Source organism: Nansenia antarctica, assembly GCF_963989245.1.
Source record: "Nansenia antarctica genome assembly, chromosome: 11".
NCBI classification, from domain to species: Eukaryota; Metazoa; Chordata; class Actinopteri; order Argentiniformes; family Microstomatidae; genus Nansenia; species Nansenia antarctica.
This window is the reverse complement of record NC_137681.1, coordinates 3704531-3726414: the sequence shown is the minus strand read 5'-3', so window position 1 is coordinate 3726414 and position 21884 is coordinate 3704531. Positions and strand designations below refer to the sequence as shown.

Sequence of the window (21884 nt, the reverse complement as noted above, 5' to 3'; positions counted from 1 at the left end):
TTTTAGTTTTTTTTTTCCTAGCACCAGGGGAGCCCCCCCTCCTAAATTTCGTTGTTTGGTACCTGTACTATATCAATGACAATAAAGACCATTCATTCATTCAAAAGACGTCCTCAGGGAAGCTAGAATGGGGGTTCAGATGACGTCTTTCTAGGACGTCCAGATGACGTCTTTAGGACGTCTTATGGACGACAGAAGACGATTCTGTAGCATAAGACGTCCTAAAGACGTCACCTGGACGTCCTAGAAAGACGTCATCTGAACCCACATTCCGGCTTCCCTGAGGACGTCTTTTGGACTCTTTGTTTACTGGGTTGGTGGTACTCGGTTGGCGGTGTATTTGTAATTTCAACATTTTAACAATGCTAAAATGTAAAAAAATAAAAAATAAAATGACAAGCAGGACGACAAAGGACAGAAGGTTTATTCGTTTCCGTCGGTTGGAGCGGCTCTGTGGCTGCTACCGTTGTTCCACAGACCACGGATTGGGGGGTCGTTGCCACCCACTTTCATCCATATTCATTCGAGTGTCGACTTACCTGAAACAGTGTGATAGGTGCCAGGTATACCACTTGACATACGACTATTTTTACCTCCTCCTCCGGGGGGTGTTTAAAAGTTGCGTTATGACCTCGACGGAAACATCCAATTATGACTGGAATAGGTGGGAATAGATGAATAGATCAGTAAAGGTAGTATCGCCTGGTTTCTAGGCCAGGGTCGAAAAGTATTTTTGCGTGTGTGTCTGCCTGCAGGGCAGGGTAAGGACTTCTGGGACGACTCCATGGGTTACATTGTGCCAGTCCAAGGGCCGGTTTCACAGACAAGGCTTAAGCCTAGTCCTGGACTAAATCACACTTTCAATGTAAAATCTCCATTGAAGATGCTTTTTAGTCCAGGATTAGGCTTAAGCCTTGCCTGTGAAACTGGCCCCAAGTCAATCAATCACAGATTGACGTGAAAACAATTTTTTTTTTAATCAAATGTTATTTGTCACTTATATCGCATACAGTTGTAATAGACAAAGTGACATGTTTTGGGTATGCATGGCTCCAATTGAATTATTTCAAATACTAAACATTTGAATCCAGGTGGGCCGAGTACACAGAGACTGTTTCTTTTCTCTGTTTTTTTTTTTTACAAACTAGCTATTCAGAAACAGTACTGCTAGTGGCTCAAATGAAAACAAAGTAGCTAATTGTGTTACCCCCTGAGAGAGTCTCTAAATCAATGTGTTTATATGAGGTTAGCGTTGTTCTTCAGGCCACTTAACTTCTGAAGTCGTCTGAAGCCTCGCTGGCACTAAACAGAGGGGAAGCAGTGGAAACACATATCACTGCCCTTCTTCTCTTCTTTAAAACAGAGTGGTTACCTTCTGACCTATAGCTGCTTTCACTCTGTCTTTACAAAGGTTACCTTTGTATCTGCTTCGAATCCCTTTTCATTCATCTGAACTTTGGGTAGTCCCACATTACTACATATCATATGAAAAGGGAAGACGCTTCACACAGCACTTCTCATCGTGACACGACACGCGCGTGTTGCCCAAGAAAGTACAATACATAAAAGAGCGATGATTATTTTTCATCAAAGTCGAGTTTAGAGTACTTTTCTTCACCCCCAGCGGTCTGATATGATTTGGGAGAAGCCGTGGCGGCATGGGAAGAGCATTTCTTATATATCTGAAATAACAAAATGGAACATACAGCATGGAAATATTGGTATTATTGCTGCCATATCAAACAGGTAGGTGTGTTATTCATGTCGACTTTGCTGTGCTGTTGAACTCGTTTAACACATGTAGTCCCCAACCATCCCCAACAGACTGGAAAATGAGGACTCATCTCAAGAAAATATGAAATATCCAAACCCACTAGTTAACATATTATCTTACCATCCTACCTAGGAGTGTTGTTTAAAAAAAAAAAAGCTAAATGGAAAAGGAGGTACCTCCCGCCAGAAACTAATACAATTAAAATGATCATAGCAATGGATTTGGGCTAATGTTGTCAGTGTGTTAATGAGTCCTGAATAATATTCCCCGGAAAAGAAGAAAAACTCCTCAGACATTGCTTTCAGATATGATGCAAATAATGTAGTTCATATATCTATCAATAGACCTATGACATTTTCACCACATGAGCACTACGCTATGACACAAGCTACGCTCTGCTGGCTAACCTCTTAGTAGCTAAAGATAACCTGTTAGTAACTAAAGATAACCTGCTAACAACTTAATCTAGGGCTGAGGGAACATAGGGAACATAGGGCTGAGGGAACATAGGGAACATAGGGCTGAGGGAACATAGGGAACATAGGGCTGAGGAAACACAGGGAACATAGGGCTGAGGAAACATAGGGAACATAGGGCTGAGGGAACATAGGGAACATAGGGCTGAGGGAACATAGGGAACATAGGGCTGAGGAAACACAGGGAACATAGGGCTGAGGAAACATAGGGAACATAGGGCTGAGGGAACATAGGGAACATAGGGCTGAGGGAACATAGGGAACATAGGGCTGAGGGAACATAGGGAACATAGGGCTGAGGGAACATAGGGCTGAGGGAACATAGGGCTGAGGGAACATAGGGAACATAGGGAACATAGGGCTGAGGGAACATAGGGAACATAGGGAACATAGGGCTGAGGGAACATTGGGAACATAGAGAACATAGGGAACATAGGGCTGAGGGAACATAGGGAACATAGGGCTGAGGGAACATAGGGAACATAGGGCTGAAGGAACATAGGGAACATAGGGCTGAGGGAACATAGGGAACATAGGGCTGAGGGAACATAGGGAACATAGGGAACATAGGGCTGAGGGAACATAGGGCTGAGGTAATTAGAGTGGTGAACACAGCCCTCCTCTGCTGTAGGCTACGTGGGATAAACTGGATTTGCGTTCACTTCTCTGAGAGCCTTCATGCAAAGCCAAATCCCGTCATGCCCCCATGGTAACGTGTAGAGTTCGGGGATCCCCCTCCAACTCTGTGGAATATCTGTGATGATCCCCCATGTCTCTGGCAAAGCAATTGCTGCAAATGCAGCTCTCTACTTTAGCGTGCAAATTCCTACCGTAATCCACTGAGAGGTTAACCTACATCCCATAGTCACGTTAGCGGTTAGCGAGCGGTCTTGGAACCAGGAGGCATGGAGGCAACATAAGGATTATGTGCCACTGAATGCCATTGGCTTTTTTTTCTGAAACACACAGCACTTTGCAGTGCTTTAGTCTAATAGTAGTAGGGGTTGTTGTTTGTATTAGAGGAGCAAAAAAAGAGACATGTTGATGAAGACATTCTTTCGGCCCTGAATAGCTGACTCCGTTTACAGGGAGCTATAAAATTGGATGTTGGATGACTACCTACTAATTAAAGGAAATGTTTAATTCATCACAGAATGTTTGTGATTACCATGAGCGAATGCCTCTAACAACTCTCTTAGATCTCTCTCTCCCTCTCCCTCTCTCTCTGTCTGTCTCTCTCTCTCTCTGTCTCTCTGTCCCTCTCTCTCTCTCTCTCTCTCCCTGTCTGTCTGTCTCTCTCTCTGTCTCTCTCTCTGTGTTTCTCTCTGTCTCTCTCTGTCTCTCTCTCTGTCTCTCTCTCTCTCTCTCCCTCCCTCTCTCTGTCTCTCTGTCTCTGTCTCTCTCTCTCTCTCTCTCTCTCTCTCTCTCTCTCTCTCTCTCTCTCTCTCTCTCTCTCTCTCTCTCTCTCTCTCTCTCTCTCTCTCTCTCTCTCTCTCTCTCTGTCTCTCTCTCTGTCTCTCTCTCTCTGAGTAATGAAGTTAATGCATTCATGTCGTTTCGGAATACGTTGAAAGGCATGGTTGCCTTCGTAGCTCCTGGCTCTGCCAGTGTGTGTCGGAGGTTCATTTCCCGGTATTGGATTTTTAATGGTTTTCCTTTTATCCGTAGTTTAGACCGGGGGAGGGGGGGGCGGGAGAGGTCACCCATTATCAGCGGGAACCAGGTTCGACACTGTGTGTTCGTTCCCATTCGGGAATGAGAAGGTACACACCATCCAGGTACACCGCCATTTAACTACTGTGAGAGTGCCATAATACACCAAAAGACCACATCACTCACCCAAGACACACTAGTGGAGTGAACGACTAGACTTCGGGGGGGGGGGGGGGCAAGGGGGGGGTTCGAAGTGGAGGAGGTGAAACCTTGGGGTCTCACGTTCATCGGTAGCGATGGGGGAGGCAGTGACAGATAATGCCCAAAGTTCGGCTCGACCTCTGAGTGAATTAACTGTCGGGAAACTTCAGTCGGGCACTGGGTGATTACAAGCGTGAGCGCATTGGGCTATCGTGGGCGATAAATGAGTACGGTGGGCTGGGCTGTGTGTGTTGCACAGAGTGTTTAGGATGCAGAGCAGTAGGAGATACATCAGGGGTAGATGTCAATGCCGTTCGAGTCAGTGTTTCAACTCTATTACGGCCGGACAGTGATCGCTTACCTGCCATAGAAGCCTCTAATGCGGGTGAAGATGAAGATTTAACAGGAGATTTAACTGAAAACAACTCCTGCCTCCTGGCCCACGGTCAGGCTCTGCTCCTCTCCGCTTGGCAAAGGTACAGTGGAATTACTCTGTCCACAAAGCAGTATGCCTAAACAGACCTTGAGCTTGAGACAGTATGCCAAAGTGTTTCCCATTCTTAACGCGGGTTGCCTTGTAATATTCCTCTCAGGTCCCTTGTGAGATTAGTGTGTCTGATAGCAACCAATAAAGGTTGAGGGGGGGGGGGGGGCGGGGGGCGGTAGGTTTCTATATCAGTCCTGGGGTGAAAAGTATTAGAAAACCCTTTGGAGTGTTCTGTTATGCCAGGCGTACTCAATCAAGCGCAGCTAAGTATTTGAAAAAATGTAAAGTAGTATTTCAATCCAGGTCTGCTCTGTATGATTCTAGACTGGGTTTTAACCGATGACTCTAATAATAATAATAATAATAATAATAATAATAACAATAACAATAACAATAACAATAATAATAATAATTAATTGTATTTATATAGCGCTTTTCCGGGGCTCAAAGACGCTGACAATATGGGAAAAACAGAAAACACAGAAACAACAAGCAACAGATAACATGAGCACATAGAACACAGAGTTAACGAACAGGCACAGGGAACAATTAACACAGCAATGTCCAGGGGGGAGGAGGGGGGTGGGGGGTGGCAGGGTTAGAGGAGATGGTTATGGGTAGGGGAGGTTGTATGCATGTCCAGGTGGAGGGAGGGGGGTGGCAGGGTTAGGGGAGATGGTTAGGGGTAGGGCAGGTTGTATGCATGGGAGAACAGGTAGGTAGACTCTACAGAGACATTACATAGGTTAAGCACATTTAGAAGATCCGCCTTTCAGAAAGTGGCAGATAACAGTCTGATAATATCTACTCCACAACAAACCGGTCCAAAGTAAAAACGTGGAACAATCTGAAACGTGAGGAAGGCCTACAGGCCAAAATAAAGACTAACATTTAAACAGGACTGATAAAGAGAATAGCAGGGGGGGTTAAAATGACAACAAACACCTCCCAGTGACAGGCAAGACAGGGCTTTAGGAACAAAAGGTTCCTCATCGCAGTGGGAGGGCTGCTTACAAGCACAAAAAAACAGTTTGGAGCTCACTAATTAGAGCCACGTAAGAGCTTAGAGTGTGCGGTGCGTACTGTGCTTCACTCTTACAGCTGCATTTGTGCACACACACACACACACACACACAGACATATGCACACGCACACACACACAGAGAGAAATACGCACACACACACACACACACACACACACAGAGACACACGCACCCACACACACACACACACACACACACACACACACACAATGTCCTCGCTTCTTCAAGGCAGAGTAATACAGATCAACGTCATACTTTAATACCTGTATTTCAAATGATGTGACTGCACAGACAGTAACAAAACAATCTAATTAAGCAAAACTGTACGACCATGTACAGCTGGATTTGAGCTCTAGACTGCCACACTGTCATGTCTCCTGTGTGTGTGTGCATGCACTTGTGCACTTGTGTGTGTGTGTGTGTGTGTGTGTGTGTGTGTGTGTGTGTGTGTGTGTGTATTAGAGAGTAGTCAACCAGACTCCCTAGTGAGAGGCATGCTCTACCTCCTGCGCCACAGCCGCCCCTTAGCCTCGTGTAGCGTTAGTGTGGTTGGTTTGGGGGGGTGGGGGGGGTGGGGGGGGGTAGGGGGGATGGCAGTCTTTTGTTATCTTCCAGTGCATTTCTCCAGGAGCTCTGACATGGCTTCCTTCACGATTAGGACAAACCTCTCCAGTGCTCATTGCAGAAAACTTCAAAACGCGGGGGCCCGTGTGGAATTGATGGAGAGGTGGAATTGATGATGATGTGGGTTCTGACTTTTGCCCTTTTCCACCTAACAGTAATTCCATCGGGGTGATGAATACTCTCTCTATCTCTGGGCGTACGTATGCTCACAACAGAACAGCCTCTGTTACCCGGCTACGTTGCTACGGTGCTACGCTGCCCACTGTGCTGTGCCATTATCACTGAGTTCATTAGCGCTACGATTCATTCTGCATTGGAGAGTCTCCCATGTTTTCTTTTTGATATACGGTATGCAAATGAGACATAAAGTACATTAGATAGCATACGGACAGAAGAACATTGTTCATTGTTCTTGAGCACGTTCCTAATGGCTTCTCGTGGTAAAGTGATTTGGCCTATTAGTGTAAATGATGTAGAGTCATTGAAACCTCCTCCTACACCTTTACTTTGCATATTCCATCAGTTATTACTCCGTATTCAGTCCAGAAATAGTGAAGGACGTTTGTTTTACAGCCATTATTATCATAACTATAACATTATCGTAACGGTAATATTATCATAACTGTAACATTATCATAACGAATGTACAAAGCAACATTGTTTCACGCGACAAGTCATTAACAATAATTATACCTAGAATATTGTTTGTTTGACATAAACATATTATGGAAAACAACCTCTTACGTACCTCTGTACATGTCTATAATCCATATTGAGTCACCCAGATTCAAAGCCTGACAAACTAACTTCAAGATGACAGTATTCCATCCGAAAAACATGTGATTTTCTGATTGTATTAACCACAAATCACAGAGCGAGAACTAAGGAACGCTACCCCCTCAATGAGGTGTGACACCTACGATCATAACACTGTGGTTTGTAATGCGGCGCCACACAGCGCGAACAAGTGAGTAATCATTGGGTTCAACACCAAGGATTTCTAACAGCATTGAGAGGAGGAGAAAACACTGTGTTTAACTTCCATCCCGCAAAGATAAATATCAGACTTGGAGCTTAATGTTCCTTAAAATGAAGACGCTTCATCCCGCGGAGGAGCTGTATTATTCTAGCTGACGGGGCATCGCTCATCTAGCCGAGTTGTTGCATGATAGTGCTTCTGCCTGGAGATTCTTCTGGCGCTCTTTTTATCAGTTAGATAGCTGTACACACACCAAAGTCCTTAAAAAGTTCTGTCAAAAAAGAAGTGATTCTGTACTTCGCTACATCATAATGATTCGGGTAAACTTTCAACGAACTTTATGTTGAAAGGCGCTATATAACTGACGTGAGTGAATCTCCCACCAAAAACAAAACCAAACGTTGATTCTTGTTGTCTTGGTAACTAACTCTACAATACCAACAACCTTCGGTATAGAAAAATATGTTTCAGCACTTTTGAAAAGAGAGTTATAATATAAATCCTTTTGAGGAGTTTACATTGGCAGACACGGAGATGACTGATGGCGGTTATTATTTAACGGAGGCCGAGCTTTCATGTTATGCGAGCGTAATTGCTCAATGATTCACCTCGGTGTCGTATTTAGTATGTTTACTCGTTCTACATCAAGCTCAAAGAACATCTGCGAGAATTATTGCAACCGACAATAACTCCCTTCATACTTTCCAAGTCACAGTGTGTCCCTGTAGGACTCACAGGATGGCCGGCAGGCACATTAAATGGTGATTGAAATGTTCTCTTTCTTTCTGTTTTTTTTCTGTCATTAGCGTTTCGCAAAAAAAATGATGCTGTTGGTGCGGCTGTCATCCCTCTCAACCAGATGGCCAAATTGCCAATGTTAGACGACATCTTTGATGAGCTAATGATATTGTCACAAACTCAGTAATGAGGCCTGTCCAACCGAGCAGTGGGAGTTGGGAGGGCTGGAGGACGGAGATAGCAGCAGCTTGTTGATCTAGAGACACTGGAAATAGAGAGAGTGTTAGGGCCGGGAGGAGGAATAAGATATGTAGTTTAGCTGACGCTTTTATCCAAAGCAACTTACACTACAGTGAGCGCATACATTTCTCTATATATGGTCCCAGCGGGGAGCAAAAAACCCACAAGCTTAACTTTGATAGCGGAATAGAGCCATGCTCTACCAACTGAACTCTGTAAATACTGGATATATAGAGCAGGGGAGAAAGGGGTTTGGTAGCAGATCTGATGTTGTAGATTTCTGTTTATCATATGGAGTCAATGGAAGTCGATAACGTAGTGATTGTATGGCTCTTTTGATTCTCATGTCTTGAGAGATATGTTGTTTGTGTGTTCTCACACAGAATGATTAAAGAGGCTAGCTGCTATCTGGTACTAAAATAAAGACATAAAAAAACTGTGGAGTACGCTGAATTACATGCTTTGAAGATTTCAGCGTCTTTGAGCCCCGGAAAAGCACTATATAAATACATTGAATTATTATTATTATTATTATTATTATTATTATTATTATTATTATTACATAATGTACATATGTATCATATTACATGAGGTCAGTTGTCCAGAATAAAATTAATAACCATTTCCCTTTTCAAAACCTCTCCAGGTCTCTCTTGAAACAACGACTTAATCTCCATGAGACTAACCTGTATATATAATGGTTAAGTAAAACTAATCGATTTAGGAAAAGATACCTTTAATTTTTCTAGTTCAGCAAGGGTGGATATCCACCACGGAACCTTCTAGCGCATCACCAGCACGTTACGCTTGAGTACCTGCATGTGCCCCTGTCTCAAAGGGCCGTCACGGCTAATCTGGAGGGTTGGCAACTACCTACCTACCTCTTGAAATATTCACAAACTATCCAATTAGGGGCTCGGGTTCACCTCTATCGTTTGTCAGTGACTCATTTGGAGTGGGATCACCTCCCATTCAGGGATGCGCCACTTTTAATGACTAATTAATCAAATCTGGGCTCTTTTACAGCTAGGCAAAGCTAAGTAATCTGGCGCCTCGAGGGACTTGATGCAAAAACTCATAGCCGACCAAGGACTAATCAATCATTAGCCAGGTGATTCATGCAAGGACAAAGTTGACCATGCGGAGGCTTCTCTGGAGTACAAGGATGTAGCGATCTTGATTCATGATCCTGGACCGAACACGCCTGTCAGCCAGCGCACCGCTAGTTACCACACAGGCACAGACAGGTAGAGGAGAATACATACCATAAAACCATGTTCCAGGGACACTCTGTACAGTATAGGAATCAAACCATGTCCCAAACCATTTCCATCTCTCGCCTGTCTTCATAGTTTAAGACGTAAGTTATAATTAGTTAGCATAAAACGGGGCTAACAGAAGACAGATTTAGGACACGTACCTTTCTGTATACGGAGAGAGTTATAACTTTTATAAATATAGGAAATGACTGGGGGATGATTCTCACTTTTTTATAAAACTCCTTTGAAAAATAGTATTTGTTCTGTCGTTGCTCCGGCTCTTTTGATTCTCTCTCAAGAAACAACGTTGGTCTGTGTGTTCGCACAAACGGAATGATTAAAGAGGCTAGCTGCTATCTGTTACTAAAATAAAGACATTAAAAAAACGGTGGCATACACCTAATTACATGCTTTGAAGATTCCAATTCTAAAGTAGGAAATGTTTTCAAGAACTATATCTTGGAAAGAAACTTTGGGCATGCAACTATTACAGCCATTGTTCTATCCAAAACAGTATAATTCAAAGTTATATACAGTATAACTTTACACAGGAGTGAAACATTGTTTGTGTCTCTGAATGCTCCCTCACACTACTGTATAATGTAGCTCTAGTAGTTCATTGTTGATAACACCTGTGTAATAACGCTGTTATAATAATAATGACTTATCAGTTAATACGTTGGTACAGTACACAGTGATGTTGTAAAGATGTTGTTATTGCATAGAGGGCTTGCTTGTTATGAAGTCTGACAGAGAATTGAAAACATGGTGTTTAGAGAAAATTGCCCACGCCGTGTCTCATATCCCTAAGTGAGGTATATTTAAAAGCTGTCACACAGAAGGCAAATATGGGGTTATTCGAAATGCACATCTCCAGTTGGAGAGCAATCCACTAAAGCTCATTTTCTGCACTTAGCCTGCAGATATCTGGAGTTGGAAGCAGCAGAATTTTTTTGGGGAGAACGGTTTCATTAGACGGTTTGGGTTAGGGGGGGCTGACACTTGACGATTGATAGTGTACACAACACGTCTTAGATTTCTCAGCGAAGAAAAGGAATTGCTCTAACATTAATGTCAAGAGAACGGCAAATGCATTTCCTTGCAGTTTTCTGTCACATCGCGCGGGTGGAATAATTACCGTGTTGCAGAATGGCCAAGAAACCCATTTTCCATTTGTGTCTGATGGCTTTTAGCTGTCGAGAAGAGGAGGCTGTCGGAGGACAGAAGGAAAGGACGGGCCTGTTGTAATGCATGGACTGGAATGAGGAATGGTATCAAACACGTGTATGGGAAAAGGCCTGGGGCCTCAATTACTGTGGCCGTGTCTATTCTATCAACCTAATGAAGGAGTGGAGGGGTAGGCAACAACCATACCTCAGGAGAAGACACTGTATCATGTTCGAATCTCGAACCTCCTTATGTACATTGTGTATTAGGTTATACTCACCCCGGAAATTGGGGTGATAGGGCCTTTTCAGCCGCAGCCCCGTCCCTCTGGAACGCCCTCCTCCCCAACCACATCAGACAGGCCAACACCCTGCCAACATTTAAACAGGCCCTCAAAACCCACCTCTTCAAGCTTACCTTCACCAGTTAACCCTCTCCCCCTCCCCTTCCCATGTGTCCCCAGCACTACCTTAACCTTTTTGTGTCTTTTTATTATTACTACTCAACCTTTTCAGTTTGTAAAGCGTCTTTGAGTGTCTAGAAAAGTGCTATATAAGTCTAATTATTATTATTATTATTATTATTATTATTATTAGTATTATTATTATTATTATTATTATTATTATTATTATTATTATACTTCTTGATACCATAGAGAGAAAGGTGCATGCAACAACCAAGTCAGATTCACTACAATAATTACTTGGGAGAAACTCGATAACCTCCATATCTTTAAAAATACGAAACCCAAATATAATCAGTTAGTCACAAAATGCCACAAATCCCCAAATGAAATGATTCCAAAACCAAAGAGTTTTCGAATTCCAGTAGAGAAGCACAGCGATGCGTGAGAGGAAATGCTTTGTTTTTCCAACATCCCATAATTAGCTGTGATCAAAAATCAGTCAAGTGCCAATTGTCTCATGTAATTCATGCTAATGAGTATCGGAGTCTGAACACGGGTTCTGAATTCAGAGGGTTGTTGTATAGGGAAAATGCGAGTGGTCTGGGAAATATGAAAGCTTCCAAAGCTTGGGTGAACGCTCCAAGGCTCGACCGGAACTGTACGGAAATAATTTAATAATTAAAAAAGAAAAAATAGAAGTTATTTTCAGCAAGACTGCTCTTGCTCAGAATGCTTGGCAGAGCTGGATATGAGGCCCTGAAGGGGTCCTATGGAAATGGTTCAAAGAAGGAACCATCTGAGAAAATTACATGGAATTCAAATGAAGGAGCTGTGGACCAAGGAACACACATATGGAGCTGTGGGAAATAGGCTTGTTCTGAAGGATCCTAGTCGAGAAATCCTCCAACCCTCGTTATTAAAGGCGTAGTATTCCCATCAACAAAGCAACACTATTCTCTCGAATCACACCCGGTACTATTATGTTGTTGTTGGTTGACATCCTGCCTCATTTGATTGAGTTGCATCTCATATATCAGAGGGAGGAAACAAATTACTGTGTTGTTGTTGTTGTTGTTGTTGTTGTGGTTGCTGTTGCTTTGTCGAACAGATGCACGCTCTCAAACATTGGCATGTAAGAGGAAATATACAGCATCAATACTTCAGTACTTTTAGAGAGATGCTCTTATTTCATTCGTCAGACGGCATCCATCATTATGATGGTGTGTAGCAGCACCCGGCAAGCTTGGCCTGAGGCCCTGACTGGAACAGGAATGCACTCAGTGGTGCCAGGCTGCCGCTGAGGACATAACAATCCTCTAGTCTGGTTTATGTTCTATGTAATGAACGATATGAAACTGATCAGCAGCCTTTTACATAGGCACTGCGCAATGACGGACATGCAGTATGTATGTATGTATGTATGCTCAACTGAGTTAACACTCGAACAGCTTTGCCTTTAAAGGTGGTCTCGGGGGTCAAATACCCCTCTTTACAATGCTCGAGCTGCTATTTACACACAACGACCACTAGTTGGCCGCTTGTAAATTAGCCTGCTTCCTAAAATAGCTTTATATTAGCTTACCCTGAGGTGATGTTGAAAATGTAAGGATGCTGGGTGGTAGGACTCACTAGGAAAAGTCATGAAAGGAGGGTCCTGAAACGTGATCGAGTGCAAAGATATAACATTTTTCTTTACTCACAGGGGTCAAATGAGTGTTCTAGTGTTAAAAAGCCAGATTTAAATACATATTTTGAGGTAATTTGGTTTGATTTTCTTAATTTCCACCCCTTTTAAACATTCGACTATATTTAGTCATTATCAAGATATGTTATGTTAATGACAGAATTAGGACCTCATTTGCATCCACCAACACAGTATCCCAACACATCATTCATGCTAACGAACTAAACTAATTAGTGTAAATGAAAAAGAAAACGTGTGACACCTTGGGAAACTCCCACGACTTATTTTTAGAGAGCTGGAAGCGTTCCAAGTATCATTCCTCACAGGATTAAGAAAAAAAACATGATAGAAAAATAGTGGTTATTCTGGACAACCGGAATGCATGGTACCCAAGGGCTCAGCTCAGACCCAAAAAGGCTCCTACAAAGTGCTCTTCCACAGAGACGAGCCTTTTTGGTTTAAGGTGAATGTTTCTGTGTGTGCTGCTGTTGCTATGACAGGCAGCACAGAGGACAACGCAGACCAGGGGGGTATTCCATCAACGTCGCTAAAGGAAAATCCAGGCTTATTCTGATGAATCTTGCGAGATTTCTAAAAAAAGATTCAGCCTTATCTTGATAAATCTTGCGAGATCATCGAAAATAAGCCGCCTGGATTTTTCCTTTAGCGACGTTGATGGAACACCCCCCTGAAGGTGATCATGACAACTGGAATGAACCAGCTCAAATCATCATCTGACCATCAGACTTAACAGTCCTATAATACAGGATTGGCTCCTTGACACTTAATCAGCCATGAGGGGTCATTTGACCTGTATTTGACCTGTGACTAAAAAAAACATGTTATATCTTTGCACTCGATCAAATTTCAAGACCCTCCTTTCATGACTTTTCCTAGATATGTGCGCTCTACCACCCAGTATCCTTACATTTTCAAAATCACATCAGAATAAGCTAATATAAAGATATTTTGACGTTTTTCTGTGTAGGAAGCAGGCTAATTTACAAGCGGCCAACTAGTGGTCGTTGTGTGTAAATAGCAGATTTACATTGTAAAGAGGCGGCTCTTTTAGTAGGTAAAAAGGCACGGCTGTTCTAGTGTTAAGTGTCATATGGATATAGAACTCAGACAAAGTTTCATCACAAAGAGAGTTGCCTGTCATCTTGTTTGTTTGGGTTTTCTTTTCCCGCAATCGAACAACAAACAAAAGCAATTTCTTTTGTTTATTTGTTTGGGTTTCCGCGGCTGACATACGGTGGACCTTGTCCATCCCCGATCGCCCGACTGTCTCTCAGGCTTGCTTATATCTGACAGAAACTCAGGCAAAGCCTTCTTTGGCAGGGTTACTGGTCCAGAAAATGAAAGGCTCCAGCTCTCCCTGCCATCCTCCTCCTCTTTACAACAGACAGCTGGGAATTATGGCTACGGAGGCATGTAGTATATGTCATCCAGGATGTTACAGTGTTATGGCCCCAATCTGGCAGGCTGCATCCAGGTGTACCGTTCTACTCAAGGTGAAGTCTCTCTGGCTGAATCCCAAACCGTCCCCTAGTCCCTACACCCTGCACTAAACCACCCCTAGTCTCTATACACCCTGCACTAAACCACCCCCTAGTCTCTACACCCTGTAGTGAACCAACCCCTAGTCCCTACACCCTGCACTAAACCACCCCCTAGTCCCTACACCCTGCACTAAACCACCCCTAGTCTCTACACCCTGCACTAAACCACCCCTAGTCCCTACACCCTGCAGTACGCCAGTCCTGTAGATCGCTGAATAGGTTTCAGCAATTCGGCCACATTTCAAACCAGCCAATAAGAGAGTATCGGAGCTATGAATGTATTGCGTTACTTTATTACGTTTAGTTTGGCTAGGACAATGCACATGAATAAACATTACTACTTACTACTAAGTATGTCAGTTTAGCCAATTGGCTGATTTCCAACTGTAGTCCCTGGGCGATGTGACAGGCAGACAAGAAAGAGACAGATTATAGCAAACCCCCAAACACAATGGACACACTGTGCAGGGAATGACAATTACAACAAACAACAAGAAAAAGCAAACCACTTACAGCAAAGCATTGCATGGGTGAGTTGAGTTGAGGCCTGTAGGGGATAGAAAACATTTTTCACACACCTGTTTGTCCTTCAGCCAAGACTTCAGGTTGTTGGCAAACGATCGATAGGTCGATAGGTTGTGCGTTACTCACAGTGTGTTCCAGACTTGGGAAGCTCTCACTGTGTACGGTGCTTTTCCTTTGGGAGGGGGAGGGTTGGGTAGGGTTGTCCTGACACAGGAGGTTATGCTAGCTGAGGACATGGCAATGGGGGTGGCAGTTGGACTTTCGGTGAAGCACCTTGAGAGCGTCTTTGTAAACATGTCGAAGTGTCCTTGGGCAAGACACTGAACCCCAAAATTGCTCCCAGTGAGCGGGCCGGCGCCTTGCATGGCAGCTTCCCGCCATTGGTGTGTGAATGTGTGTGTGAATGGGTGAATGAGAGGCCGTTGTAAAGCGCTTTGGAGAAGCTTTGGAGCAGCAAAAAAGGCGCTATATAAGTGCAGTCCATTTACCATTTACCTTGCTGATTCAACAGTTGTGAGTAGCAGTAAGAGTAGTGGCTAAGAGTAGTGCTACACACTCAGGTCCAGCAGCATATTTTACATGTATACATGTATATGTACACATATATTATGTTACTGTATTGGGTATCATTTTCCATTAAGTTGCCCTTAAATTAATGTAACTACATAACTAACTGTGGTATCCACATTATACTTACATGTAAGTAAAAGTAACTGACTCTGTAGAAAGCAACTGCCTTGCAATTACAGTCTAGCATTATCGGTTATTACACTAAGGGAATGCGATGGAGTTTGGTCGAACCTACTGTTATCGAATGCCAGAGAGAGAGAGAGAGAGAGAGAGAGAGAGAGAGAGGGAGAGAGAGAGAGAGAGAGAGAGGGAGAGAGAGAGAGGGAGAGAAAGAGAGAGAGAGAGAGGGAGAGAGGTAGAGAGAGAGAGAGGGAGAGAGAGACAGAGAGAGAGAGAGGGACAGAGAGAGAGACAGAGAGAGAGAGAGAGAGGGAGAGTGAGAGAGAGACAGAGAGAGGGGAGAGAGAGAGAGAGAGCCATGTATCACTAACTCAGTAGCCTGAAGCAGGACTGCAGATAATACAGTAAGTGAATATAATTCACACATTATAAGTACTTAGAGATCCTAAAAATGGTTGTTTGTTATATCGAGTGGGCTTTTCAACACTTAAACTTTCATAATATGATTTGTTTTATTTCTATGTTTTGTTCATTTGTGCAACTTGAGAATTGCCGGCCTGTGTACCTTTGCACCAGACCAGTGTCATATGGCCGAGTGGCAGGGGGCAGGGCTGATTATGAACCCAGCCCTCTCTGTGCCTCTCATTGCCTCTCTCTGTGCCTCTCATTGCCCTTCAAAGCCATGGCCTTTCTCTCATCCGATGATTTATTTGTCATTGGCCAAAAAACGTATTGTTTTTGACCATCATGTCAAAGCCCCCCAGCGCCCAATCGAATGGCCATCATACTCTTAGGCATTGTATAGACAGTTATTTTGTCAACCCAAACTCCTAGTAAATACATTCACATTAATCCTATCTGCAGCCTATTCCTCACTAAAACACGATTGCAATGTTCATCTTGCCCTCAATGTTTAGCATACATCCGTCTCTTTTCAAAAGCTCCTTCCTATGTCCTAATTGTTCACATGAGCCACACATGTTCCCACCAACTGTCATTGCTGCATTGAAATAAGCACTTCAGCTTTAGCTTTCAAACCACATTCAGTCCCTTTTTCTCTTTCGGGCTATATCTTTTATTACATCGGTAACAAACAGATTGACATATCAGCTCGGTGCCTTGGGGAGCGACAGATTTCAATATCCTCCCAAGGACGCGGAGCCACTGTTCCAGGCTGCCAGGCTGTGAAGAGGTGTCCTTGCACGGCTGTTTCCTTGGGAGGGACCGCGGGTAGAATCAGTGTCATTGTGTGATCTTCAGCAGATTTGTGTGACAAAAGAAGCCTGACATTAAAAGCAGTCTCTATAGGGCTAGAGGGAGCAGTGTTCAGAGCTATCAGTGTTTTCCGATATCAGACATTTGGAGCATTCCAATTCCATACCGTGGCTCCCAGGCTTTGGAATGCTCTGCCCTTGGATCTTAGATCAGCGGTCTCGTCGAGGCTTTTAAAAAACTACTAAAGACTGTCTTGTATAGACAGGCTTTTGGATAGCCCCAAGGGCCTGTCTCTCTGTGTCCTGTTGATGTTGTTGTACACCTGTTGTCTGTTACTTGTTCTTATTTTCACTTGTTTGCCTTATTTTAACCTGCTATGACCTTCGCTCTTTTATTATGTTTTATTATGTTTCTTCTTTATTATGTTCTCTATATGTAAAGCACTTTGTGACCCCTGGTCTGGGATAGGTGCTGTACAAATACATTTTACTTACTTACTTACTTACTTACTTACTTACTGGATCAAGCTCTCTCTTCCAATTGCATATCCTATTCAACCTGTAGAATTCTCATTTTCATTTCATGTCCTTCTTCCTTCAGATATTTCAATGTTATGCCCATGAAATTCTCTGGCTAACTTTTCACACATAGTCCTCTTTCTGGTTCTCTGCTGAATGATGGCGGCAAGCATCTTAGACTAGATTAGATTCCACTTTATTGGTAATTGTTGGGCTTCTCCAAGAAAATGTCGAATCTTAGGTTAAGACAGGAACACAAGGTGGAGCAGTTTTTGGCAGTTCTGTACAAAGTTAGCTGGTTTTAAAGCAGTGACCATCATTCCTGCATCCACCACAACAACATAGTTCTGGAGGTTGAGAGGTTGGACTGGTTGAATGAAACAAGGTTAATGTTTGCTGCATCCTGATCTCAACATGACAGAGATACTCAGGGTAGAAGACATGACAGAGATACTCAGGGTAGAAGACATGACAGAGATACTCAGGGTAGGAGACATGACAGAGATACTCAGGGTAGAAGACATGACAGAGACACTCAGGGTAGAATGACTCAACATGACAGAGATACTCAGGGTAGAAGGACTCAACATGACAGAGATACTCAGGGTAGAAGACATGACAGAGATACTCAGGGTAGAAGACATGACAGAGATACTCAGGGTAGAAGACATGACATGACAGAGACACTCAGGGTAGAATGAGCATTATACAACAGTTAGTTCCGACCGAGTCATTTGATTGGACAAGAGGCATTCCATGAGTGGCTTCAAACACGGTGATCCATGCCAGAGGAAGTGTTTCCTCTGTAGCAACCTTAGTCCTGATCACACATATTAGTCTGATTACAGTTTATACTGACTGGGAACAATATGATGATTGTAAATGACAGGTAAGAAGAGCGTGTCTGTAAAACCACATGTTAGAAGCAGAGCAGCCTGTAAAGGGTTAACTCTGTTGCAGGGAGGAGAGCTGTACTGGGAGGGGAGGAGCATCTCAACGTCAGGCAGCTGAAATGAAACTAAACTGTGTAGAGACATAAAGTGTATCGTGGACATGGGCAGACTCTCTCAAACTTGTTAGATATCGACCTCAAACAGGCATCTATCACACATACAGTACAAAGGACAGACACATCTATCACACCTACAGTACAAAGGACAGAGACATCTATCACACTCTCACAGAATCACAGACAGGTGAGTTGAGAGACTTACAGTGACATGTCAAGATAGACTATTGTGTTCACACTCTTTTTATAGACAGTTCAGTGTGTAAAACGTATTGATTTTGTTGAAGGACTATTTCCTATGTGATGTAGAATAATGTTATCATTATCGATCGCTGTATAATCCCATAAGACAGTCTTGACAGCTCCATAGTTCAAACTATCGAGATCTGATTGATTACAGGAAATGCTTTATGGTGTCACCTCTGGTCTCTCTAGATATGGCTTCCTCCAGCAGTCTCCTGTCTGAGGAGCAGTTCCTGTGTTCTGTCTGTCTGGATGTGTTCACTGACCCAGTCTCTATTCAATGTGGACACAACTTCTGCATGGCCTGTATCAGAAAGTACTGGGACAGCAATGACCTGTGTCAGTGTCCAATGTGTAAAAAAGCATTTGATAAGAGACCAGATCTCTCTGTCAATACTTTCATCTCTGAGATGGCCGCTCAGTTTAGGAAGTCAGTTGAAGTGAAGGCAACCAGCAGCCCAGCCCCAGACACACCTGTCAAACCTAGAGAAGTGTCCTGTGACATCTGCACTGGGACGAAGCTCAAGGCTCTGAAGTCCTGCCTGGTGTGTCTGGCCTCCTACTGCGAGACTCACTTGGAGCCTCATCAGAGAGTCGCAGGCTTAAAGAGACACAAGCTGATCGACCCTGTGGAGAACCTGGAAGACAGGATGTGTAAGAAGCACGACAGACTCCTGGAGCTGTTCTGTAGGAGTGATGAAATGTGTGTGTGTTGGCTGTGCATGAAAACAGACCACAAGACCCATGACACCGTCCCCATAGAGGAGGAGTATGGAGAGAGGAAGGCTCAGCTGGGGAAGACAGAGGCAGATGTTCAGCAGATGATCCAGGAGCGACTGCAGAAGGTTTCAGAGATCAAACACTCTGTAGGTCTTAGTAAGAAAGATGCACAGAGAGAGAAAGCAGACAGCGTACAGGTCTTCACTGCTCTGGTGGACTCCATGAAGAGAAGCCAGGCTGAGCTCCTTGACGTGATCGAGGAGAAGCAGAAAGCAGCAGAGAGGCGGGCTGAAGGGCTGATTAAAGAGCTGGAGCAGGAAATCACTGAGCTACAGAGGAGACGCACTGAGCTGGAGCAGCTCTCACACACTGAGGACCACCTCCACCTCCTCCAGAGCTTCCCTTCCCTGTCCACCCCTCCACACACCAAGGACTGGTCTGAGGTCAGCGTCCACAGTGATCTGAATGTCGAGTCTGTGAGGAGAGTTCTGTCTGAGCTGGAGGAGACGTTGAATACAGAGATGGAGAAGCTGCCTGAAGTCAAGCTGAAGAGAAGTCAGCAGTATGCAGTGGACGTGACTCTGGACCCTGATACAGCATATCCCAGTCTCATTCTGTCTGAGGATGGGAAACAAGTTAGATTAGGAGACACACGTAAGAATGTCCCTGATAACACAGAGAGGTTTTCCCTGTGTGCCTCTGTTTTAGGAAAGGAGGGTTTCTCCTCAGGGAGGTTTTACTATGAAGTGGAGGTGAAGGAGAAGACTGAGTGGGATGTAGGAGTGGCCAGAGAGTCCATCAACAGGAAGGGGCAGATCTCACTGAGCCCTAGGAAAGGATACTGGACTGTCTGGTTGAGGAATGGAAATGAGTACCGGGCTTATGCTAGACCTGCTGTCCCCCTGTCCCTGAGAGAGAAGCCCCAGAAGGTGGGGGTGTTTGTGGATTATGAGGAGGGCCAGGTCTCCTTTTATGATGTGGAGGCCAGGTCTCTGATCTACTCTTTCACTGGTTGCACCTTCACTGAGAAACTCTATCCATTCTTCTGGCCTGGCCTGAATGATGGTGGTAAAAACTCTGCCCCTCTGATCATCTCATCTGTCAATCACACTGACTGATGTTTAACCTTCATCTCTGACCAAGCAGAAAAATAAGCACATTTATAATTATATGTATCTGTTGTCACTCATTAGGGAAGGTTATGGTGTAATTGACCAAACAGAGTCATGTTTTACTTGGTTATGGTTTCTTATCATAGTTTGTGCTCTCAGTGTGTCTGCTAGATGTGAATATGCAGCAGCAATGTCAGATACAGCCCAGCCTCTCCACCTCATAAGAACATATGACTCTACATACATGAGACTGTTTGACTTCTCTGGGTGTTCACATTATTATAAACCAGATGCTCTCAGCATACTGTATTTTCATTATTAGCTAGTTATCATTGTAATGTAAAGTATTTTGGGGATTTTGAGTGTAATGAATACTGGGTGTGTACAGAGTGAAATTGAGGATGTTCAGACAATTAAATTCACTTGGATTGATCAGATTGATTGATTGATTGATTGATTGAAAACTTTATTAGAAGATTTGCAGAAGTAGGTACATGAAAGTACATATTACATACAAGGTCAACTAACAGGATAAAAAACCCAAGAAAGCCACTGGCTTATTTCAATTGGGGTCCTTGATTCTCAATTCATCGTTACATGTAAGACAGACAAAAATGATGTGATCCATTGATCCATTGATCACATTAATAATCAGTGTAGTCCAGGTCCCAGAGCTTTAGAATGGTGATGGTGAGGTAGCAGACTGGCTGTCTGGCTTATTAAAACAAAAACATAAGTTGTCCTTCAGTCTCTGCATGTGTGTGACGTTATTACATTTAACAGAATGTACGTTTGATAATCATGTTATTGATTTAATGGCTTGCAAAGGGAATCAGATGCTTAAAAACGGTTTGATAAGGGTGACTGTGATGGTAATATGAGAGAGATAGATCTTCTCTATGTGATATTATAAGTTATTAGAAGTCTCCGTGTTTGTCACGGTACGACACGGGCTGTGAAGGGGGTAGAAACACAAGACATGAGAAAATCATAAAAAATCTCATCCCAATGCACACGGCGTGCAATTTTTGTCGCACCACAACATTCCATTCTCAATTGTTACTTTATTGTTACGTAGTCGGACCAGGCAGGCTGATTACAATAGGCTCTACCAATATTGCTTGCCTTGCTTCCACAATTTCTACAAGATACAACTGGACATATTGTGATAAAATATGTGGGTCCCCTGATTTCGGGGTATTGGTAATGTCAGGAGAGGGAGCGCACAAAACACACAGCCAGAAAGTCAAAAATGTATGCTCCAGTCTCTCTCCCCGTTATGAGTGACTCAATTAATTTAGATAGACCAGTTGAAGTTTTCCCAATTGTCCCATTGTGATGCAATAATCCGTCGCACCACAAACTTTTACAAAATGTGCAAAAATGTTACAATGCGACAAAACTCGCACGCCGTGTGCTTTGTCCCATTCAAAACGAATGGAATCGAATTTTCGCGGTGCGATTAAAATCGGGGCCGTGTGCATTGGGATGAGATTTTCTCATAGACTTCCATTCAAACTTCAAAATCGAATGTTGTCCGGCAACAAAAATTGCACGCC

General features: G+C 43.5%; 1 protein-coding gene across 1 annotated transcript; it reads left to right on the top strand.

Moving 5' to 3' along the window:
- Positions 1-18687: 18687 nt before the first annotated feature.
- LOC308168100 (E3 ubiquitin-protein ligase TRIM21-like) lies at positions 18688-20331 on the top strand (the record flags this gene model as incomplete). Its single annotated transcript, XM_080542575.1, has 1 exon — positions 18688-20331. The coding sequence occupies one exon, from the start codon at positions 18688-18690 to the stop codon at positions 20329-20331; it is 1644 nt and encodes a 547-aa protein (XP_080398701.1).
- Between the last annotated feature and the right edge of the window lie 1553 nt (positions 20332-21884).